This window comes from Ctenopharyngodon idella, chromosome 17 (assembly GCF_019924925.1).
Source record: "Ctenopharyngodon idella isolate HZGC_01 chromosome 17, HZGC01, whole genome shotgun sequence".
Taxonomy (NCBI): Eukaryota; Metazoa; Chordata; class Actinopteri; order Cypriniformes; family Xenocyprididae; genus Ctenopharyngodon; species Ctenopharyngodon idella.
Window position 1 is genome coordinate 10,336,316 of NC_067236.1, and position 26,032 is coordinate 10,362,347.

A 26,032-nucleotide genomic window follows, 5' to 3' on the forward strand; every position below is an offset into this window, starting at 1 on the left:
GGGATAAAATGGATCAGACGGCACCGGGCTCATTGAGAGCATTAGCAGGTCACACTTGCACGTTTATTTGCACTTAAATGTTTTACTCTACATTCGATGAACCATTAATTCGGTTAGTGCACTTTTATAAATAGTTTGGGGTGTCATCTGGGTTTGAATTAGTAGCACTTGAGAACTCTTTAGGGGAGGCCTTCATAAAATAGCATAAAGCACAATAAATATCTAATGTGTGGATTCAGGGATTTCTTGGAGGAAGCAAAATTTATAGATATGGTTTTGACTACAAAAAATTAAACAATTTAAAATGAAATTAAAAGTTGTTTCTTTGTATTACACTAAATGTCTTCTGTATTTTCTCTTCTGTACCTTATTTTCTTGTAATTCGGTCCATGCTTTCAGCCATAGCTGGTGTTTGTGTCTGCTGAAATCTCACCCCCCTGTGGCGCAGTGAGCTGAATGACTGACTGTGTATGTGTGTGTGTGGCAACCGAACACTCCAGAGCCCATTGTGACTTGACTTCCTAGTGATCTCCAGTTCCTACTCCGAGCCAGCATGGGGTGTCTGGAGTGTCACATCTGACAACTCAATATACAACCATGTCGCTACACAGGAGAGGAGCAATCTGAGAGATGATGCACTGGCACAGTCCCTCTATGTCCATCTTTTTCACTGACAGCAACAGGGATTCCAAGCACTACAGCTGTCTTGAAGTGCACATCACCCACATTTTCTGCTCCCCCTATACTTCCCTCTGCAACTTGTTTACAATCTCTGTACACATGTGACCTCAATTATTAAAGCAGAGATTTAGATTTTAGATTTAGAAGTGTTGAAAAGAAGCATTTGACAAAGCATTTGAAACTTCAATAGTAGCTCACATACGAAACGAAACAAAACAAAATGTAAATAACATAACAGAAAAAAACTCAATGAAGAGATTTAGATTTTAGGTTTAGAAGTGTTGAAAAGAAGCATTTGACAAAGTATTTGAAACTTCAGTAGTAGCTCAGAAAAGAAATGAAACAAAACAAAACGAACAACAAAGAAAAAACTCAATGAAGCGATTTAGATTTTAGATTTAAAAGTGCTGAAAAGAAGCATTTGACAAAGTATTTGAAACTTCAATAGTAGCTCAGAAATGAAACGAAACGAAACAAAACAAAACAAAACAAACAACAAAGAAAAAACTCAATGAAGAAATTTAGATTTTAGATTTACAAGTGCTGAAAAGAAGCATTTGACAAAGTATTTGAACCTTCAATAGTAGCTCAGAAATGAAACAAAGTGAAACAAAACAAACAAAGAAAAAACTCAATGAAAAGATTTAGATTTTAGATTTAGAAGTGCTGAAAAGAAGCATTTGACAAAGTATTTGAAACTTCAATAGTAGCTCAGAAACTAAACAAAACAAAACTAAACAAAACTAAACGAAATGTAAATAACATAACAAAGAAAAAACCTCAATGAAACTATACAAAAACTAGTGTAACAAAACAAAACAAAAAAGTGTAGCTCACGAAACAAAACAAAACAAAACAAAACGTAAATAACAGAAGTTTTCAAAGAAAAAACTCAATGAAGAGATTTAGATTTTAGATTTAGAAGTGCTGAAAAGCTCACAAACGAAACAAAACAAAACAAAACAAAACAAGTGTAAATAACAACAAAGAAAAAAAATAAATGAAACTACACAAAAATGTGAAACAAAACAAAAATGTGTGGACTGGACTGTTGTGTATGTGACAAATACAATTTTCAACTGAACTTTGATAAAACGGTAACACTTTACAATAAGGTTCCATTAGTTAATGTTGGCCAATGCATCACCTAACAATGAGCAATGCATTCGTAACAGTATTTATGAATCTTTTTTAATGTTAGTCAATAAGAATACAACTGATTTTTGAATACAACTCATTGTTAGTTCATCTTAACACAGATTTAGCAAGCACATTGCTGAAGTGTGCTGAAATATACAACCGGAATGCTATCTGTACCCCTTTGCCAAACTATGGCAGATTTTTCTCCCTGCACTGGGAGTAAGAGGCTAATATAATCATATGTATCTCAGCAGGACAGGGATTTCACTATGGAACCCTGGGGGAAAATACCACAGAACTGCACATCAGCAGCATAAAGCTCAAGATATGACTTTCAGGCTTTATTACAATTTATGGCATTAACATGTCCCATATTTTATTGTAAAACAAACCATATGCCAGTTTAACAGTCAAAAGGTGCGTTTCTGCCAGTGGATTCCCGTTATTAAAGCCACGGAGGACGGGACTGATTTATATGTTGGTTTATGTTAATTTGGCAAATATGAGAAACATTGATATTATTCAGTCCAGTGTGGATTTTTAATATTGCATCACATATTTAATAGGGGAAAAACAGGAAAAAATCTAATGGAAGCAGTGCAATGTGTTGTTTTTGTAGTTGTTGAGCTTCATTAATTAGCAGAAGAGTCCAGGCGCACAGCTGGGTTAAACTGCCAGGGTTCGTCTCCTGAGTAACTGGAATGCAGAGGATAGCAGCGTTAGCCTCATTTGCATGCTATCTCTGTGAACAAAAGCTAAGATAATGCTAAGGCTAATTCTAACACCGCTCTTCATTTCAACATTCTCAGCATTTGTGTGCAGCAGAGGCTGCAAGACAGGAGGCTTAAGAAAAATCGATATGATTAAAATCCAAACCTGATGTCTACTTCAGTCTAATGGAATAGGAAAACATGATGAAACTGTAGTCAATGTTGGGAAATACTTTCATTGGCCTTGATCTTAAATTTTATCTAATGAGGATAAATAAAAAAATGCAAAATATGCACTCAGAATATTGGAATGTACATGTTTGTGTTTTCTTGTTTTAAATTAGCCTTATATTTTATAACCACACTTCTCATAGTTGATGTAACATTATTAGAATTGAATGTTAAAGGGATAGTCCACTCAAAAAAATTCTGTTATCAATTACTCACCCTCATGTCATTCCAAACCTGTAGCCTATGACTTATTAAGAAAATAATGTTGGTAACTAGTTTTGGTTCCTATTGTCTTCTATTGTATGGACCAAAAAAAAAAAAAGTCAATTGGAATCGACACTGTTTGGTTAACATTTATCAAAATATCTTATTTTGTGTTCAGGAAAGAAGAAGGGTGGGGAAAATGCATACAAGTTTGAAATGACCTGAGGGTGAGTAAATCATGATAGAATTTTCATTTTTGGGTGGACTGTCCCTTTAAGCAATTATTCAAAATTTACCAACACGAAAAATAATTAAACTAATTGCAGCCTTTATGTGAACAAGTGTGAACAATGTGTTCTAATAGCAGCAGAAATAAGCTGCTGTTCCTCAGACCCATACATGTTTAAAGGGAAAGTCTTTCTCCAGCTGGACACAGCTGATGGAGTTTATTGATTATTAGGCAAGTGAGCTAAGCCGCTTAAGATCATTAGAAGCACTTAATTAAAAAGTGGTAGGACTGTCTTTGTTTACAAAAGTAATTGCAACTGTTTAAATATCTCCCATAGATAATAGTTTCAAATAATAGGATACTTTTGTTTTAATCATGTATAACCCTATTGTATGGTTTGCTGTCTATTATATTTAGTAAAATGTCCATATATCTGGCAACCTTATCTCACTGCCAAGGGATCCATTATGCTGTGTTCAAGAGCTCTGCACGTCACTTTACAGATGTCAAAAGAGCCCAGTGTTTGTTAGGTCCGTTGCATTCAATAGGTGTGTTTGACTTCGTCTGTGGCTGGATTTAACCAATCTGTGAGATTTTCTGCTGGCAATCAGGGGAAGAGTTGAAAATGAAGATGTGAAATCATATACTTTCTGCTTCCTGTAGTGACGCTCGTGCAGTTTGCATACACATTAGCCTACAGATGAAGTGGATCAGATGCAATATTTGTCAACTATTCAGATGTTTTCATGTAACAACAGAAACACTTTATTTAATACTTTATGTACTGCTTAATACAGTGCCTGTATGTAGAAGTTCAACATATTATTTAAATACCAATAAAGTGGGGTCTACGTATATTTTAATCAGCTTTATTTTGATATGACACAATATAACATTAAGATTAACTGATGCTGTAGATCACATGATGGTGACAATCTAGTATGTTCGCATTTCATTCATACTACACACATTCATACTATCCACCTATTCCTAATGAGCCTATTGCGTTTTAGACTATGGGTGGCACTTCCAGTTTGGGGAAGTTCCACTCAAAAAGACTAATTTTAAATCATAAGGTTGTGCTACAAATAATCCTTATCCGTCAGTTTGACTGAATGAGCTGTAAAATTTCCTTCATGTTCAGACTTCAAGAGAATAACGTAATGCTTGGCATTTTAATGTGACTTGGTATGGTAAGAATATCTATGGCAAGAGCTCTTTTCAGTCACTGCATTCTTTTCCTCCTGATTATTTTCTTTTGTATTTCTCTATAACAGTATGAAAAAGTACTGCGCATTTGAGGTCTGCACTCCCGTTTTAATTTACGTTATTTCCCGTTAAGAATTCACTGGAATGCACTAAGAATCTCTTTTTTTTTTCTCCACAAATCCTCACGTCTCTTTCCAGATTTGTTTTCACACCCATGCTTTGAAATGTAATTTTCTCCCCTTTTCACTTCTAATCCCTATAAGCAGTGTTTACCGGATTGTTTCTAAAGCAGGTAAATATAATATTTATTGTTTGTCACAATGACGGAAATCACTTTGAATTATTATCACTCAATGTTCCAGTTAACAACGTGTTACATAATACAGACATATTACTACAGTGATGTTTAATGGATTTTTGGTTTCAAGTGAAGAGACGGTATTAAACATAATACAGTAATAACATAGTAATACTGTGTGCATTTAACAAACCAATGAATAACATGATATAAAATCATGTGAAAACTATAAAATAAGTACAAAAAATATAATACAGCTTCAATTATTACAAACTCAATTGAGTTTGTTCCTGTTCCACCAGCAGACAGAGAAGAACTTCATACAAGTTAAATGTTGCATGTCTTTGATATCAGAACATGAGGATGGTACAACTGGTGGAACTGGTTTTCTCTCTTAGACAACTTCAGACTGAAATCTACATTGATCTGCTGATGTTTTTAGACTGTGAAAAAAAAAAAAAAAAAAAAAATTAGCGATCAGGTGTTTTCAATCTCATCTGAAATGAGCAGTTTTGGGGATAATGCATTACAAGTAACGTGCATTATGTAATCAGATTACTTTTTTGATGTAATGACGAGTAAAGCAACGCATTACAAGTAACGTGCATTATGTAATCAGATTACTTTTTGATGTTACGACGAATAAAGCAACGCATTACAAGTAACGTGCATTATGTAATCAGATTACTTTTTTGACGTAACGACGAGTAAAGCAACGCATTATAAGTAACATGCTTTACATAATCAGATTACTTTTTTGAACTGCATATTATATTCTAATTTCACAAATGCACTTATTTACAAAAAGAAGTTTTTAAAAAGAACAACAATCAGAGTAATAGTATGAATTGTAGCTGAAATATAGCTAGTGATGCATGACATCCAATTTAGTGGACAGATGATTAATCAGAATTTCCTCCCAATCTAAAATCAATACTTGGCAAATTTAATAATAACATGACTCTTTAGATGTTACTTGATGTTACAACATTATTATTATTAATATTATTATTATTATTTACCGGCAAGAGTCTCCTATGATAGAAGGAATGGATGAATATGTGAATGAGTAGACTATGCTGACAATCGTTAACTTTAATATTTAGGTTAAAATGTAGGCTCTATGTATAATGTACATATGTATATGTGCTGTATATGCCTATAAACTTTACTTTTCGTCTCTTTTTGGAACAAATTTCCCAAGTATTGCCATCGATTTTTTTTTCTTTGTTTCTTTTTTTCTTAATTCTCAGCATGTTTTGTGAAAAATTATCATGCCTACATCTGACAAAAATACCAACCTACAATTAACTGGAGGTAAGTGTAGTGAAAATGCAATATTTTGTGATTAATATATAAAATTGTATTCACACAGCAATGCCCATTCAGCAAATGACACTACTCCAGATTATTTTAAGTTTTAATTTGTAGCCAAATGAATGAAACTACCGAAAATGTACAGTATATGGGGACTGCTCTAAGATAAGCGTAATTTTTAGCTTTCTATAGAAGACTTTCATAAAGTTCAAAGCAAGTGCACCATAGGCCTCTAAATATGCAAGGGGATCAGTGAAGTGTAGAAAATATTCCACAAACTTAGAGTGTCACACAGGTGCTTGGATATTAATGTATCCCAATTTCATTCTCCTAGCTTACTGAGAAAAGCTTCTCAAGAAAGTAAAAACATATAATGAATGTCTATGCTTGGGTCTCTGAGAGTTAAAGCAGGTGTAGGCCAATCAGTTATAAGGGTTGTTCCATTTACACCCATATCAAGTGGGTTTAAGGTGCACAAAGTAGGATACGACATTTGGCCAATGTAATGCCATCCCAGATTCCCAGTGATCAGTGTGAGCCATTGCGTCATGGACCATAATAATACTCAGACATCTCCACATAGTGCATTCATTCAGCCCCCCTCTCTTTAATCCTTTGTCCTGCTTTCCCCTCCCGGAGTCCAGCACCTGAATGTGCAACTCTGTGCTGGGTTGCTTAGCGACGTCGAGTGGCGTTCCTGAGCCAAGAGATCCACTTGTTAAATCGAGACGTAATGTAACACTGACATCTTCCTCCAGCGATCAATGATGCCAACAGGTGTTTTGTTTTTATTCGTGGCGGATATGTGCGTGTATGTTATTTATCAGCATTTCGGTAAATTGTTTTAGTGATCGAGCGTTCAAGTTCTGGACAGGAGCAGATGGCAAACTCTCATAATCTGCTTTGCTCAGAGTGGCCACGCGCTCCTTGAATTCATCATGCGCCGAGGTAAGAATATAGTAGTCTGTTTTTCGTGTCACGTATGGATCTTCACTGTGCTTTTCCCCGTTAATGTTTGCTTGTAATAAATTAGTTTAATGCGACACATTATTCTATTTATTAAAGACGTTTAAACAAAACAACCAGTGCTTTTGTTCACTGAAGTGCATAGTGCGCATTATGGTGGGTTCAGGCTAATTAAGAAAGTCCAAATAAAACGTTGTAGGCTTAAACGTATGTAATATTTTACATATAAGTGTACAAACAATGTTTCAGTAGGCACAAAAGTTTGTCAGAGTACGCTAAATAGAAGTCGTAGAACAGAAGTAGCGTTCGCCTGAGGAGGTAACCATAGTAACAGTATGCTGCCAGAGTGTCAGACGGGAAAACGTCTGACACTCTGGCAGCATACTATAATTCAGTCATAACTGGCATTATGACTGAATTACATATTTTTTTTACATATTACAAACTATAATCACAAAAACTGAAGTGTTTTGTTTAGAAGGTCTTAAAATTATTTGACGGATAGCTTTAGAGGCACTAAAAGACAAATATTGTCGCCTGAGGAGAACGTTACCTAGCCTACAGAAAGTCCTTTAAAACGTCGACCGCCTGAAAGTCTTTGTATAACTCTCACACGTTTGACAAAGGACAGAATTTCCCAAGGGTTTTCTTGTTTTTTCTCTTTTTCTTCATTCTGATACAAAGTCAATAAGATTGGCTCCAGAAACCTGTTCGAATGCATGTTGGCAAATAGCCCGCTGCGATAGTAACGTGAACAAGGTTGAGCTCGCGCTCAATCATCAGTCTAGTAGACTCTTACTCTGGATTTAAAAAAAAAGAAAAAAAGGAGCTATAACCCTACCTGATTTGTTTTTCATCTCTTCTTTGTGCATGTATTTTATGTCTTTACTGTACACCATTTTAGAAAGGTTATTATAATTCTCCTCTTTGTAATGCCACTTGAATTGAGGGTAGAAAGCCATGCCCAGTGCAATTCAGATGCACCAGCAAAAGTAATTGTTAAGCTTTTCTTGCATCAAGTGGAATCCTAAGAGCCTCAGGCAGGGTGTCAGGGTATAATATTTTCATAAATATGTTTTCACATATGATTTTGCTCTTCCTTTCTCCCTTTGGTTTTCTACAGGACTTTGACGGGCCCAAATCCTAGCTATCATGTGAAGGCTTTGGCCTCCTCTTTGACATTGTGCCATTAAGCTGCGCTGCCTTACCCAAGGCACTGGACTGTAAAAATGTCACCACCGGCATGACCATCATTACTTATTTAAGATCACTACATCAGGAGGCAACCTCGGCACCAACGACGAATTGGCTCCTTGGGCACAAAGGTGCTATGCTATTACTGTACACCCTAGGCTTTTATGCCTCCCTCAGCCTGGTTGCCCCTCAGGGCAACTTCCCCAGGCTTGAGAACATAGGGGCATATAAATCTGTCAGCACCACGCCGACGATGGCCACATGTGGAATTCCTGAAAGGAGTACTTTCTGTCAAGCCGGCCAGGTTCAGGAGGATCTCCTCACCTGTATCCAGAAGTTCTGTATCCAAGAGTGTCCATATAGTTCCTCTACGCCAGACTACACTGACGTTTTCGCCACAAGTGTGGGCACGTGTTGGAAAGCTGATGCACGAGACCACCACCCAGGTGCAGAGGCTGATTCCACCAGCTTCATCTTTCCCACCTCAAGAGGTTGTCCGGCTTCCCCCTCAACTCTAAGCTTCGGCCCAGCAAGCTCATTTACTCTAACGGTGTGGCTGAAACTCGAGCAAGACACTGTAATGTAAGTAGACACACGTCCAGAATTTTCCCTTAAGAAGATCACAGAGGCAGTGCAAGTGTTTCTGTCACTTAGAGAGTGAATATTTTACTTAATCAACCAGATCAGTTTCAATACCTGTTCTGTTCCAGGAAAAGAATGACTTGTTAGAACGCTGCTGTATGATCTAAACCCGATATGGATTAGCTCGACTGCTCGCCTTGCCAGAGCTGGTTTTATTCAAAATAGCTTTTCCTGTGTAGTTGATCCCCACTCAGCTGTTGGTTGTCCTCACCTCATTTTCAGACATTTCCTCTGTTGTATCTCCACTTTGAAACCGTGTTGGTACATGGAATACATTCTGTGAGGAGTCCTGCCAAGTTGAAAAAGCTATGAGCCCTGTTTGCTCTGCTCCGGCAAGACCAGCTGTGGCCAGTTTTAGATCAATGAAATGAAATTGCCACAGTGTTTCCTGAGCTCTGGCAAAAAAGCATCAACTCAAAGGCCACTTTGTTTTTCCACAGCACAGAAAATGATATAGTTGAAAGTGGGTGATGGGATGAAAGGATGGAGTCAGAGAGGCTGTAGACGAAGAACAACTGTTTCAGCATTTTATATCAAGTGCAGAGCATGAAAAGGGAGAGAAAGCCACCAGCGTGTAGTGTTGAAAAATAAATAAGCGAGTCCGTGCGGTCAAGGCGGTTCATCCTACGCAGTCTCTCCTTGAAGTGGCGCGAGGCAGAGTCAACAGGCATGCGTGTTTATTCTGTTCTTAGTGAATTAATTGGCCTGTGTTTAATACCTGCCTAAGATCCCCTTGGTAATATGACATAAAAATATACACCGCTCAGACGTAGTTTTTTGGAACACTTGCCTTACTAGACATATTGAATACTAAAATGTTGCCTTCCCTGGAGAAACCTGGCCTAATTGCAAGTGGAGCAGGCAGCAAAGCTTGGCTATAGGTGAGATGTTTCTGACTCCGGGGCCAGCCGCAACCTGAGTACAAATGCTTTATGATTTATTGGATGCGGTGGCCTGTGTTCGTAAATGCTGCCGTTTCCCGTAAAACGTCTGTAATGGTGTTTCATATGACAGTGTATGAGGGTGTTTTTGAGTAACAAGAAAAGGCAAATGGAAAATATTGATACAACTTGCATAAATGTCAGAGTGATGCTCATTTCAGATGGCAAGGAATTTCCTAGTAAAAGAGGGTTGTTGGAATTTCATAGCCGATCTTTTAAAGGTCTATTGATTGTTTACTAATGTCTTTCACTGTTCTATATGAAATTATATGAGCCGCTTCATATGAAGATGTATCATGCAACACAAAATATAGATACTTCATGCAAATGTAAGGCCTAATTTGGATATTCTTTTATGGCGCATGTTTTGAGCACCTAAATTGCTCTTATCCAATCATTGATGTTTATTTTTCTAATGTGCAGGACTTTAATCGAAAAGAGCACTATGGGCAGACTGGTGCTGCTTGTGACGGTCTCTGAGGAAGACATTCAGATCCACTACGGCATTCAAAGCAAACAAAACTTCTCCATAAGCATGAAGACTGCAGGTCACATTAGCATTGGCCACTGGACACACTTGGCTCTACAGGTAGGAAGCACGTTTCTATTCTCTTATTCTTTCTGTGGCTATTTATATTGGAAAATAGGGCAGGACTTGATTTTATACTTCAGGATTTGCTTTTACATTGCTTTTAGACATTGCTTTTAGATAGCTGTGATGTTATTGTTGTGGCCTTGGTTATGTTGACAAAGTAGTTTCAGAGGTGGAATATATGTATATCATTTTTAATTTATTGCCTTCTTGTAATTTCTCTGGCATAAAGGCGCTTGATGTGATCAAGATTATTTTAATGTCTTGTACTTTAAAACATATGTTGCTGAGCTGACAGTGGTGATTAATAGTTTTTCTAGCACTGTAGAAGAAATAATATAATAAGCTTGGTCAAGTGTCATGTAGTGTTGCTCTGGCAACACTACTAAATCACGCTCCATTCATATCTGAGGTAATTAGCTGCTGGAAAATATTGATATTAATATTGTGTCGAGAGAACCCGCAGCAGGTTCTCGCTGAACCCATGTCACAACAGATTTCCACTTTGGACAAGATGCATGAATAGAAGGCGTTAATTACAGTGGTAAACATCTGCTTTCCTGCAGCTGTGAGGGCAGGAAGGGGGAAGAGAGCAGGTCAGCCCCTCACACACCCCGCTCTGAATACATATCAACACACACACCAGGCCCAGTCGCTCCTGCTTCATTCCTGTCAGAAATTCTCAGCTGCTTTTGCCTTTGCTTTGTTTTCAAAGAATGATCCGCATCCAATGCAGCAATGCAAATATGAAGAGCACAAAATCTGTGGAATTGCTGGGTCATGTTTCATTCTCAGCTTTCGAAGCCCTTTGCACAGACAAAGTACCAGTCAGCCCCATCAGGACTGGCTCTCTGGCATTGTTCAGCTTTGCGAATGGCTGCCTGTATCTCTGAGTCAGAAATGAAAAGAGAAAGAGCAGAGGATAAACTTGGCCATCACCAGGAAACAGAGTGCTCTGTCTGTGGAGGGTATTACCTTACAATAGTAGTGATTATTATGGCTTTAAATTGCAGTCGTTCAGATTATGAATAGCAGGTTGACTTCTGGGACGGAAAACATTATTATGATAATGAGATCCTTCCCACAAATTCAGAGGTAATATGTTCCCTTCCTGCGACAGCCTTGACTTGGACTATATAAGATATATTCTCTGTGCCCATTAGGAATTTAAACTGCAGGCCGGCCACTGTATTCCAGGGACAAAATTAGCCTATTTTCAGCCTTAACTCTTCATGGTGGTCTACTTGCAGAGGGCTATTACCAATGCAGTCTAAGTACCTGATTTCAGTTTTTTTTCCACCAAGTATAGAACTAACTTTTAAATATGATTATGAAATACATTACAAAAGTAAACATAAAAAAATTATTGTATGTTAACTATTCAACAAAGATATAAATGCATTATGTATCTGCCCTTTACACATCTTTTTGAAAGTGATAGCTAGACCTTTTAAAACTACACATTTTCAAAACTAACTAGTCAGTGGGTTGCTTGAACAATTAATGAGGTAGTTGTTCCTTTGAAATTAGGCTGGGGTTAATTAAGGGTTATGTCCACCTGACACCAGATGTGTTTCTTAGGGAGATACAAATATACGTGTTTTAATCAGATAAATGACAGATATTAAACACAATGGATAAATACAGTAACTCTGACTCTTTATTTGGATTGAAATACAGTATTTCTCACAAAAAAACATATATACAGATTATGCATAATTATGTTAAACTATATTATGTAGGCGAAAAATGGCTGCAGGAGAAACATGTCAGAAAGCTTTTTAATATGATTGTTTTGTGCAATAAAAAAGTTGTTTAGCCTATTTATGTTGAATGTCTGTCAGTTATATCCTAGGAATCCCTTGTCTGAGAAGTCTCTTTTAAGCATCAATAGGGCTGGGTATGGACACAAATTTTACAATTCAATTTCAATTCACAGGCTTGTGATTCGATTCAGTTCTGATTTTGAATTAATTCTATTCAATATTAAATAATTGGGGTATATATCAGGTACAGTACATGGCATATTTTCTCAAGGAAAAAAAAAATCTAATACTGTAAACTATACAGGGAACCCCAGTGGGTACATTAATATTAAAGGTTAAAATTAATGGATTTGTATGTGCTACTTATATTCAAAACAGGGTCATGACATGAGAAATCAAATTTTCCTTGATCTTTTGGCATATAGAAGGTCTTTGTATCATTAATACATCCTGCAAGTTCCATAACTTAAAACGTCCTCTTCATTAATAAAAAAGCATTTATACAATCAAGCTGCAAAAATATTCATTTGAATCCGAGGTGACATGTGCCATCACAGGGGCACAATCATTTGCATAAGACTGCCTCTGGAGCAAGACAACAACACCTACTTTTACATCGTTGCATCGTTAGCCCCACCCACTGGTGTTGAGCAGCAAGTGGATCTAAAGAAGGCATAGTTGTTTACGATAAGATTGTGATAACAATATTGCGATTATAAACATATGTTTATAAGCCGTTTTATTGATGTCTTTCCATGATTGATTCAGTGATTACATGAGACATGATACAGATTTCATCTTTCAACATACCTTCTGATGTTCATTCATTTTTATTTCATGCTGTAACTGGTAGTAAAGCAGAAGAGATAATCCATTCACGTGTGCTCCATGCTGCCGCTTTGCTTGAACTGAGGCGCTACAGCGATCTGTCACGCCACATTAAAGACCTCCAAAACAGTATTTATTGTTTGGATTTCATAATAAAATTGACAGAATTTGAAAACTGTTTCATATTAAAAGTAACAAAGCACAAAGTTTCTGCAATTGATTGGATAGAAGGCACACTACAAAGTTTTGTTCATTCATCAACTGAAAACAGCATGGACTAAAAGATTCTCGGGATCTAAGAATCAATATCGGTTTATCAAAATGAAAATCAATTAAAATCAAGAAATCATTATTTTAACTCAGCCTTAGTGACCAACTAGTCTAGTGTTTGCCAACCTTTTTTGTCTTGTGTACTTGAATAATGAACACTAACTAAAATGTGTTTCTTTCAACTCATATTGTAGCCTATTGGATTTTAAAAAGTGAAAATGTATGTAAAAAGGTGCTAAAAAAAAATCATTTTAACTTTTATTTTGAATTTGTATTAAGTAAATCTATACCACAGTGTTAAGGTACTATACAAAATACATGTGACCATTTAAATTTTATTTTCTTGACACTATAATTTTTTTTTTTTTTTTCAGTCAGTTTCTGTTTTATAGGTTTAACAAAGCAAAGTCAAGTCTTTTCAAGTCAAGTACCTATGGGTACACATACCACTGGTTGAAAATCACTGGAGTAGTTGACCATCCAAGCCCATGTATGCTGTTAACATTAGTTTTACATATTGTTTGCAAGTCATGCATTGTTACCCCTTCCTTTTTCTTTTTAACAATTTCAATCTGAAATGTAAGACTATAATATACAGGTAAGCCTTGGTTTTTAGCACAAAAACTATCACATTACTTTCACATTCCCTCAGGGTCAGTTTGGGATTATTTGTTGTCTTTTACTCTGCTACTGTCTGACAGTATGGTTTTGTAAAAAGCAGGCCACCAAATAATTAAGCGACCTGACAGGTAGCTGTCTTCTGCTGTCTGTGGAGGAAGCCTGTATAGTCAAAAGAAACTCCCAAGATAAAGAGAATGGTGGAAAAAAGAAACACTCAAACGGAATACAACATTACAGCATTTAGAAAGGCTTCAGAGAAAAAGAAAAGAGGAGTTGATCTGTAGGTGCTTGTCCGTAGTCATTACTTTAAGAGGAGAGTGAGAGCAACAGAGGAGGAGAAGCGAGAGAAGAGTGATATGCCTTTTATGCTGCCTGCTTGGATGACGATGAGGAGCGACAGTGGGCTCCTGTCAGTTGTTTGTTGCGCTGCTTATTGTGAGTAATTTGTCTCTCTGAAGATGTGGGCCGTAATTGAGATCAAGCAAGTATCGAGTGGCATAAGACTCGGCAGGGAGGAAAAGTACAACAGTGTTCTTTTTGTCTCTCTTTGCACGTCAGTTCAAAACCGTGAACGTATCACAGCGTAGCTGACGAGCCTCGGCAGGTCTCGACACTTGAAAAGAGTCGTCGAAGAGGGAAATCTGAAAATGTAAATGCCAAGGAGGAGCAAAGGAGGAGCAGTGATTACAGCAGTTCCTCAATGTAAATCTGAATTATCATATCAATGCGTGTCAGGTGCCTGTCATGACAAAACTCGCTCTTATAAATGTTTAAAACTTCCTTGTTCTTGCATATAAAGGTTGGAACTCTTTTGATGTAGTTCTTTGCTAGTGAAGTGGACATTATCACATCTACATCTTGTCCATTTCAGGGTATCCGTGTCACAAACATTGTTGTATCTGCTCTCACTTTCAGATCTCGTGTTTGGTTACAATTTAAAAAGCTGCTGTGATGCCAAGTAGAGACAGGACCTTGCCTGTGTCAAACAGGTCTGAGTTATGCCTCTTGAAAACTCAAGCACCCTTTTAGTTTCTTATTTAGAAGCTGAAATAAAACTATAATCAGTTTCCTTTTTCATTGATTCTTTTTGAAGTGACTTGTTTTTTTTGTTTTGTTTTTCATGCAGTTTCTAAACTGATATATAGAATCATAAAATCTTGGATAGTTAGATCCGGTCTTTGAATTTGACTGGCCGAGGGTGTTCCAACAGTGCTGATATACAGTCCAACAGTACTGGATCTTTCTGCAGCGAATCTACTGAGTGAGTCATTGAATCATTGAGTTGTTGAATAAACCAATTAATTTGAAAACAAACATCAATTCATTCACAAGTCGAACAAGTGACTATCTTTATGAATGATTAATTGAATAATTAAATAAACTGATTTATTAAAAAAACTGATTCTTTAAAAAGACAAACACATCACGCTTTATGAGTGCGAGATTTGAATCGATCACTCAACTGATTCATTCAAAACTCTTGATTGTGTGTCGCTCAGAGACTTGCAGCAGTTAACTATGCTTGACTTAATTTGCACCTTTTTGTAGACAAATAGACAAGAAACTAGAAACATTACATCAAATGCTTTGGTCATAAGTTACAATATTATATCTCTTATTTATTGAATTGTTAAAAAGCATTGTAATATTATATATTCTTTAGTCTCGTGTAGCCAGACCTTCAGACTGACGGCAGAAGGTCTGGACTCTGTTGCAGCTTCCAAGAGGACGTTTGACTGACATGTAATGCAACCAATCACAGTTCATTTTGTTCCGCGTCACGTTTAGGGCGTGAAAATATAAAGTCGATGTCCCCACAATAACAGACCGGCGTGAAATTATTCGTTCAAGAACGTTGTGCAAGTTTACTGCAACAATGGTGCCGCAAACTTAAAGGGTTAGTTCACCCAAAAATGAAAATTATGTCATTAATTACTCACCCTCATGTTGTTCTACTCCCGTAAGACCTTCGTTCATCTTCGGAACACAAATGAGGATATTTTTGATGAAATCCGATGGCTCAGTGAGTCCTCTATTGACAGCAATGTCACTGAACCTCTCAAGATCCATAAAGGTACTAAAGACATATTTAAAACAGTTCATGTGAGTACAGTGGTTCTACCTTAATATTATAAAGTGATGAGGATATTTTTTGTGCGCCAAAAAAACTAAATAACAACTCAACAATATCTAGTGATGGCCGATTTCAAAACACTGCTTCGGAGCTTTACGAATTGAATCATTGGTTCAGAGCGCTAAAGTCACATGATGTCAGCAGTTTAGCAGTTTGATATGCGATCCAAATCACTAATTCGAAACAAAAGATTTGTAAAGCTCCGGACTTCAAAAATCCTTAAGTGTTTCCAGTTAAGTGTTCCAAATGCATCAGACGTTCAGCCAATGGTCCGTGGGCATGACCTCTGAGACTGAGACTATATTCTTGAATATACAATTATGTATGTTAAATAAAAGGCAGGCAGTTGATAGTGGATTTGACTGCACTGAGCAAATTTATATGTGCGTACGTGATATATATTTTTTTTTTTACGATTATCTTTAATAATCCTGTAAAGTTGCAATAATGACAGTTACCATTTCTGTGATTCTGTAAATCTGTAAAACCAAATTCTGTAATTTCAATAGGAATCCACGTGATTGTGAATTTGCGTGAAGGTGAAAGATTTCCCCACACAGATCTCGCAATGGGTTCAAGTTGGTCACACAGATTCTCCCTATTAACCTACAGAAAGCTGCTTGGTTAGAAAGTGATTTAAAGTGTGAACTGTGCTTTATACATCACTACGCTTTAGACGGTAGACAATGGACCTTTTTTGCCTGCAAAATTGAACCACATCTTTACTTTATTTTCAAACATACAAATAATTTTTTGGGGAAATTGCCTTAAAATTCCATTTAGCACAAAAATCTGAGAGGGCATATGACCAATAACAGTACGTTCTCCAGCTCCTGGGGGAAATGTTCTGAAACTGCTCTCTTGTGGCTGTTTATATGTTGTCTTTGGCTGTTCGAAGTTCGTGAGAATTCCACAAGTTAATGAACATTTTCACGCACAATTAGAGCTTCCACAAGGGTCTAGGCCTTGGCCGTGCCATTTCGATCGCAGAGGCTTGCACTGTGGCAGACACTCGTTCTCCGGGGACATTTGTTTTGGCCAAGAGCTGCTGAGTCTCAAGCTCTTAACCCGAATGTGCACATGCCTCATCACCCTGCGTGAACTTCACCCCACCCAAAGATAAGTAGGCCAGCCAGCCCGTGGCCCAGGGCCCCTTGAGCCAGAGGACCACTAAAACCGGGGTGAGGTGCTGGGGTTGGCAAAGGGTAGATGGCTGCCTCGAGTCAAACTATCTGTGTGAGGGGAAAAAAAAAAAGATCATGCAGTATAATAAAGGCCTGTAGGCAGCTCGCTTTCACAGTATATGTTTAGTAATACAGTCTTTAACACAAATAGACTCAAAGCCCTCACTTCCTGTTGCTGTAAGCTGTGATTGCAGCTTATTTTTCATTGCTTTCACAATAAAACACTGATGATAAAACACCAAAAATGGAAAATATACATTTTGAATCGAGAATGTCATGATGTTTACCTTTATAGATGAAGGTGTGCTGTGAATAAACTTTGCCGAAGCACAGGAGTCAATCTGAAGCAGAAGAGACATCAGCAATGCTATCAGGCTGCCCTCTGGCTCTGGCAGGGGAGCTGGCAGCGGGTCAGCTGACCTTTCAGAGCTTCTCATGCCACCCAGAGTGATAGAGACTGATTGGCAGCACAAGTGAAGGTGAAACAAGGTGGATGGAGGCAAGGAGAGCTTCCACCTTTCCCCAGCTCACTGTCTACGGGCACCGGAGGCCATGAGTGGTGAATAAATCACCCCAAAGTGTTGACAGGAAATTAGAGTCTTTGCTGCTTTAAGCTCCTGGAGTTGACTTCTACAGGACATGGGCGGCACTTCTCGCAGTGCTTATGAATATACTGGTTTTAAATTACGTGTCGTATCGAAAGGAAAATACACTGGCCTTTTGAGAACCGCCAGCAATGACGTACAGAGCATTGTTTAATCTGGTCCATCGAGGCGTTTATATGTGTTTCAGCGCATCAAAGTCAGACAGAATTAAACGTTCACCCAGAGATATGCTTTCCTTGGCAAGTTTTCTCAGGAGTCTTTATTCAGATTAAAGTCAGAGAAGATCAGCGGCAGATGGATATAAATCACAAAGGGCAATGCTGAGTGGCGGAGCTCCCTGCGAAACTGGTAATGGCCATAAGTCGATATGTGGAATTTCACTGTATATTATGTCTCTCAAACCAGGCGTGAGTAACAATGACAGACGGGCGTACGGCCACGGGGCGAGAGCCATCCCGGAAATCGTCCGTGTTGATCAGACAGATCAAATGCATTGTGTGGCCGCAACGGAGTCCTGTAATCTGTCATAGCTGCGGGGTCACGGCTCTTTGCAGATGTGGCGGAGCTGATTACGTCTCCTCTGTTTAGCTGCCACTGCCCTTCTGCCTAGTTAGCATGTGTTTATTGCTAGTGAAAGGCGCGAGAGGGATGGGTAGAGGAAAAAATGAAGTGTACAGTCCTGGATCTGAAGCCTGTCAGGAGATGGATGGGTAGCTCGTGGCACGCTGCCCCTGCATCCACAATCTGTAAAGTGTACAGCAAAGTCATATGAACACACTAGCACTCAGTGTACTACATAAATAAGGCCAGACGGCAATAAGTCAGGCGCTAAAATGCGCCGGTATGTTAAACATTTCCGGCATTTCTAAATAAACGGCAATTCATCAAATAGAAAACGTCACATATGCACTACATTGGCTCAATTATATATTTCATCTTTGGAGGTAATAAATAATGAGAGGCTATGTGAAATGTGGGCTTGGTTATTTTACTTTGATGGTTGTTCGGGACTGGTAATCTTGCAAGTGAATGATGTATGTGCTCACTTAGTTGCTCTGCTTTTCAATTCCATAAAGGTTATATCAACATTAACTGCTTTAACATCTCATGATTTTGAAGGACTATAATGCGTTTTATATATATACATATATAACGTATATATACATATATATTATGTATATTACATAAACACACATCAACCTCTGTGAGTAATTTTATACTTTTAGTTTTATATTATTTATTTTGCTTTGCTATCATTTATTTATACCTTTATTTATATATTTAATGAAGGAAATGTAAGTAGTGCTTATCTGTACAAAACTCTCTGCTTACTGGTCCAAGTCTCTATGGTGTCACTAGATATGACTCGGATTTCACCTTCAGTGTAAGTTTATGTAAACTTCAAATGTGAGGTATAATTCAACACAACTCACTTGATACATTTGAACAAAATCCTACATATTACATTTCAACATGAACCAGGAGTTTGTTCACATGAGTCAAATGAGTTCAAGTAATCAGAATAAGCAATAGTAACGGTAATGCTTGCCTTAGCAAACATCACTACATTGAAAAGCAAAGACACGGACATTGTTTCAAAATAAATGTATATTTACTGGTATGCTGGTGGTTTAGATTTTCATTATGGCTTCTCTGAGAGCATTCACCCAAAAATGAAATTTCTGTCATTAATTACTCATTCTCATGTCGTTCTACACCCGTAAGACCTTTGTTCATCTTCGGAACACAAATTAAGATATTTTTGATAAAATTCGATGGCTCAGTGAGGCCTGCATCGCCAGCAAGACAATTAACACTAACATTGCCCAAAATGCTATTAAAGACGTATTTAAAACAGTTCATGTGACTACAGTGGTTCAATCTTAATATTATAAAGCGATGAGAATACTTTTTGTGCACCAAAAAAACAAAATAACGATTTTATTCAACAATATCCAGTGATGGGCCATCTCAAAACACTGCTTCATGAAACTTCGAAGTTTCATGAATCTTTTGTTTCGAATCAGAGGTGAATAAAACTGCCAAAGTCACATGAACCATTGAAATTTCGAAACACTTATGACATAACGAAGCCTCGTTTACTGAAATCACGTGACTTTCACGCTCCGAACCTCTGATTTGAAACAAAAGATTCGTGAAGCTTCGAAGCTTCATGAAGCAGTGTTTTGAGATCACCTATCACTAGAAATTGTTGAATAAAGACGTTGTTTTGTTTTTTTGGTGCACAAAAAGTATTCTCGTCACTTTCATCATCTTTTTACATCGGATTTTATCAAAAATATCTTAATTTGTGTTCCAAAGATGAACAAAGGTCTTACGGGTGTGTAACGACATGAGGGTGAGTAATTAATGACAGAATTTTCATTTTTGAGTGAACTAACCCTTTAACAGTATAGCCATAGATTTGCATAATGTTTCTAGTACTTTCAGAGGCAGACACAAGTAAGAGAAAAGGGAGATAACAGGAAAATCACTTTTGGAAAATCACTATTACAGTAGACATTGCTCTTTCCATTGTTGCATAGAAGCTGCATTGAATTCACCCTCCTCGCTCACTGGTGGGAGAGCATGTTTGATTAATATCCTTAATGACAACCGGATCAATTAGGAACATTTACACTTGTAAATTACTTGTAAATGTCATGTTTTCAAGAAACAGTGTACTTGAAATCATTATCTTGATATAAAAAGAATGTAACTCACCACAAATCTAGATATTCCTGCATCAGTAATTTCCCCAGCAGGAAGACTATTAATGATGCTGTAAAAACAAACAGCTTCCAGTAAAACAATTATGCTAAATGTTTACAGACAGTAGGGTTTATGAATATTTACTAATTTCCTAGTTAAATATGTCAAAGTTGCAGTCGTATCCATTGCGCACTCTGTTCTGTAATGCGTATTGCTTGAGCATATGGTGAATATTTATTTATCGTTTGAAATTGGTTAACAGACTTAGTATTTTATGCTACTAATCATTAAGGTGTCAATATGGAACAAACATATATATGAAAGGAACAAAAGTAAATAAATAAATACTGAAAGCCACTTATCTGCTACTATTTTCTGCCTCAGCATAAACTTTTATGTGAAGATGCTCATTCTTTACTGACACATAACCATAACTGTAGAAACTATAGTAATAATACATTGTTTTGAAAACCTAGTTAGTTAAAATAAATCCCGTTCCATTCAGACACAGTGAACAGTGAAAAAAAAATCTCAGGATATGCTTTCTGTGTAAAGCATTGCCTCTCAAGAGTTATTACCTTTATTAAAAGCACTGACACATTGCCTTATATATTTCTGACTTCTCCAGCGCCACAGAGACAATTTTCTTTTCTTAAATAAACTGTCATGCTAGTCTTAATATATTGTTGCCATCCTCACAGCAGGAGAAAGAAGGCTGATATAAAACATGTATATGTGAGATTGGTAATTGTATCTTTAGTGTACTTGAGTAGAACAAATGTTTCTTTCTCATGGCTGCGTTAATGTGATAAAGCTGAAATTGGCTTTTCATCAGTTTTCTTCGCACTGTAATGGTGGACAGTGAAGAGAGGCCCCGGCGTCAATAGCGACTCTGCAAACTTCCTGTCTGTGCTAGTTATATTTCACATCACCACACTGGCCCCTCGGTGCATTATGAAACATGTGATAATGTAACAAATTACAAATATGAAAACCTTTTTGCTTCATTTAAATGATAAGAATCACAGGGAGGCCTAGCTATAAGCCATAAATAAAACATCTCACATGTTTGCGGTTATGTATGTGTGAGTGTGTATGAGGTGACGGGAGAGAGTGTGTGTTCAGATAGAAGGGCAGGGCTCCAGCAGGTATCAGCATTAAAAGAGGAGGATTGCTCGTGCTGATACCCTCATCCAGAGTGGAATATTTCTAGAGGCCCTGACAGCTCCTCCAGTGCCGAAATGGAAAGGGCTTTATCATGGAATGGTTTGTCACTCACGCTGCTGCAGACGACTTGGCTTCAGGTTAAGCTTGTATCTGCCCCTGCTTTATGGTCCAAGCCCAAAGATCACAACATTGTTTTTGGTGTGAATTATGAAATCACTGATATAAAAAGCCCCCAGTTAGATTTTAGAAAGATTGTGCCCTGTTGTTTTCTTAGAATAGAATCTGAGGCTAAATTGTCTTCCTTTAACACATGAAAAGGGTTTTAAGTATTTCATAAATCTTGTGTCAGACGGTCTGGTTCAGTTTAAAAAGGTTATATTTTATTTATTTTTTTCCAGAGGTTTCTTTCTTTCTTCCTGACCTTTTTTTTTTTTTTTTTTTCGAACCATTGGAGGCAAAACTTATGGATTGTGAGTTTGCTGTTGAGTCTAATATAAAGTGTAATAATCTGTTTCCTCCTTTCACTGCAAATGGTCTAAAGCACTGAACCCTTTCAAAACAAGCCATTTTTGTAAATTTGTTTCAATGATTGTTCAGTTGAATTTTCTTTCTCTTTAAATGATGAAGAACGATTAGCTTTTTTATTACGTGATCCCTTTAAAGGATTATTTCACTTGTATATGACTTTCTTCTTTCCGATGAACACAAGCGGAATAATAAATATCCTGAAGCGTCCAAGCTTTATAATGGCAGTGAACAGGGCCAATGAGTTTGAAGCTCAAGAAAGTGCATCCATCCATTATAAACGTACTCCACACGGCTCCGGGGGGTTAATAAAGGCCTTCTGAAGCGAAGCAATGTGTTTGTGTAAGAAAAATATCCATATTTATTAAGTTATAAAGTAAAATATCTAGCTTCTGCCAGACCACCTTCTGTATTCAACCTACACGACAGTTACGTCGCGACAGTTACGTTTTTTTTTCGTAAGTTGAATAGTGAAGGCGTAGGACGTAGCATAAGCATTTTAAAATTTGAGAGGAGTTACTCTTTCTTCGTAACTTGAATACGGAAGGCGGTCTGGCGGAAGCTAGATATTTTACTTTATAACTTGTTAAATATGGATATTTTTCTTACACAAACACATCGCTTTGCTTCAGAAGGCCTTTATTAACCCCCGAAACCGTGTGGAGGACGTTTATTATGGATGGATGCACTTTTGAGCTTCAAACCCGTTGGTCCCTTTCACTGCCATTATAACTCTTGGACGCGTCAGGATATTTATTAATATAACTCTGATTGTGTTCATCAGAAAGAAGAAAGTCATATACACCTAGGATGGCTTGAGGGTAAATCTTGGGGTAATTTAGATTTTAAAGTGCACTAATACTTTAAAGACCTTGTTGTGTTGCCAGGTTTTAAAAATAAAACACAGCAAAGGCTAGCTATGTTTGTTCAATATTCACGTTTTTACAAGACGGATGGAAAAAGACCTTTAGCAGCTAATAGAATAACTGTTTCTTAATGTCAGCTAGTGATAAAGTTGCACATTTGGCTCTGTGTTTTTAGGGTGTTGTTGTGTCTTACCATTGTCATTTCCCACAGAGTTAACAGTGATAATTTAAGAACTTTTCCCACCATTTCCAATATATTTTTGTGCCTACTTTATGTAAAACCACAATACTTTAGGAATAAATTATTATTAGTTTCAGCAGTAGTTTCTGTCTACTGATAGTTTGACCTTTGCTAAATAGCCATTGTTATATAAATAATGGCATAAATTTGTTGCACATTCTGGTAAATCCCTGTGCAGATTAAATGTTCCCTTTTCAATTTGAAAGCGGAGAGGAGCTTTTAAGATGTCAGCACCTGCTGATTAGTACGTTACTAAGAGCTCCAATGAACGTCCAGTTATTAATCTGCTCTAGAGCTGAAACCACCTCCACACCATTTTGATCTCATAAGGCAGCGTTCCAGACAGGTCAGACCAGTCCCACACTACAAACACACACTTTGCACATGCATTCTAAAACAACATTAGCTAACCAAGTGACTGACTTGGGACACAAGTAGTTCAAATCAGAAAGGACTTTTATTCTCCACCTTCAAAAGAAACATACTGAGATTGACAAACCTGACATAATAATCAACTCATATAAATGGGCAAAAAAGAAGAAGAAGAAGAAGAAGAAGAAGAAGAAGAAGAAGAGCAGTGTGTATGTTGCTTATGAATACCATATTCATTTATTATTGAGATAAAAAAAAATACATTGGAATAAAAAAGCCACATACTGTAACATGAAGCATCACACTTGTTTTCTGGACAATAAGCCAGTAGGATTTTTTCATTAGCTTTTAGATTATTGCAGAAAATAAGCTCTGTGATCATCAAAAGTTTATGATTTTTACATGTTTTATTGATCAATCTTCACAAAATACAACTTTTACGAATTTTGAATCTTAAATACAATTTCCAGAAGTAAAAAGCTAAAGTTAGGCTAGGATATATACTACACCACAGTTGCACGACTTCAACGTCAGCACCACTAATTTTCCAAAAAATTATTTTTATTTCAAATCTACAAGTTGTTATACATTTTTAGTTAAAACAGTTTGCTAGAGCATAAATTTTTTTTTTTTAAAAATCAAAGAAGCAGTACTAGCGAGTTGCTAAGTTTTCCCCACCTAAATCTACACTACAATATATAGGGTATGATTTTAGCCCAAAATTCAACATACTGACAAAATGATAACTGCAAATCCACGTTTCGCTGCCTGGAGTCCAGTTGTTTCTGTGAATTGAAGCGATTGCTTCTCTTTTCTTTAGCTCTCAGCAGTCTGTAAAAATATACCAAAGATTTCTTGTCAAATCTATTTGTAGTCAATCACAAAGCTCTTTTCTGTTTTGAATTTGTTTTGTGTGTTTTTCGCAGCATTCACACTGAAAACCAATGCTGCCACTCAGTCTTTTTGCCACTCAGTGGGCGTAACCGCAATCACTCCAGCCATTTACCAAGCAGCCATGTTTGGTCAGTTAGCAAAATGCCTTAGTCCCTAATGTTAGACACTGTAACAGCACTATGTGGCAGCAAACATCTTTCTCCATTCAAAAATTAGCTATTAGCTGTCAGAGCTTGACATTAACTTTTTCTCTCACCAGCGTCTGTGGCTAGTGGTTTTCCAAAGTTACTAGCCACTTAGCATTTTCACTGGCCACAATTTTGACATCGATACCATGGGGAAAAACTGCCATATAGATATTTTTATTATCTCATAATTTGACAGCAGGTATATTAGGCTTTATGCTCGCGCACTTTGGGTGTAAGCACAAAATTTGCAGAAATGAGTAATATTATGCAAAAAATGTGAAATCCCGCACTGATATTTGAGTGAGTGAGGGGAGGTGGGTTGTCAACTCGCTGTTGGAGAGATGAGAAAGCGAGAAAGCGCAGCTGTTATCATGTATCTATTGTAAATGAGCATTGGAAGCGTTTCAGATGTTTCACTATCAACATCGAAAATTGATATATTGCTCTTGTTTATTATTTCAGATGCCTTTTTAAAAGACTACAATTGAAAAATGTATATTTAGGCTATATATAAAATTTAACCTGCCAAAATGGCTAGTAGGAAAGACTGTGTTACACGGCACTGTTGAAATCAACCCACATTTGGCGGGATGGCCGGCGTTAATGTCAAGCCCTGGAAATTAGTGTGTTCTGAGAAAATTTGTTTTATATATAGTTTATATTTCATTATATTATAGGAGATATTTTATCAGTATCTGAATTAAGAGTATAAAATGAACTTGAATGTAAAACTTTTTCCTGTCTGCTGCCTTGGACATCACAGCTTAAGGATGTCACTAGCGAAGGGCTCGGGACTGTGCACATTCTTGTGATGCCATCAGCCAGTCAGCATTGTCATGAGGTCATGAATGGGAATGCTAAAAAATGGATGTTTCTTGGATGTTTCTTTTAGGCCTCCTTGGATTGTAGCTAAAAAAAATGTTGTAGTTGCTGCCTTCAGTCTGTGTGTTGCTTGATGACACATTAATCTTGATTGTTGGTTTTGTTTGGAACTAATTTTGTTGGATAAAAAAATAGAACTAACTTGTCACATTTGTCTAAAACATAAGTTCCTCAATATTATTATTTTTTTTTTAATTGATTTGTTTATTGAATGGTTGCATGAAAGCAGTATCCCAACTGTGCTTTTTGGGCTGAATCACAACCATCTTATATTGCTCAAATTTTTCATGTCATAAACACTTACTTTGATGCTACGGTTGAAAAAATACCTCCATGTTGTCCCAAAGCAACAGTTACTAGAAAGGAAGGGGAAGAAAAGGAACAATGGGAGTACCAGAGCTCTTTCAAGAGTCTGCAGGGCTG

At 37.1% G+C, this 26,032-nt stretch overlaps 1 protein-coding gene across 1 annotated transcript in view; it reads left to right on the forward strand.

Moving 5' to 3' along the window:
- The first annotated feature begins 6,739 nt into the window (after positions 1-6,739).
- The window catches only part of ush2a (Usher syndrome 2A (autosomal recessive, mild)), a 222,059-nt gene continuing 202,766 nt past the window's right edge, over positions 6,740-26,032 (forward strand). Inside the window, exons 1-3 of the mRNA XM_051868427.1 lie at positions 6,740-6,967; positions 8,109-8,761; positions 10,186-10,351. Coding sequence (XP_051724387.1) covers positions 8,229-8,761; positions 10,186-10,351 — 699 coding nt within the window. The 5' untranslated portion in view covers positions 6,740-6,967; positions 8,109-8,228. The remainder of the gene's footprint in view (positions 6,968-8,108; positions 8,762-10,185; positions 10,352-26,032) is intronic.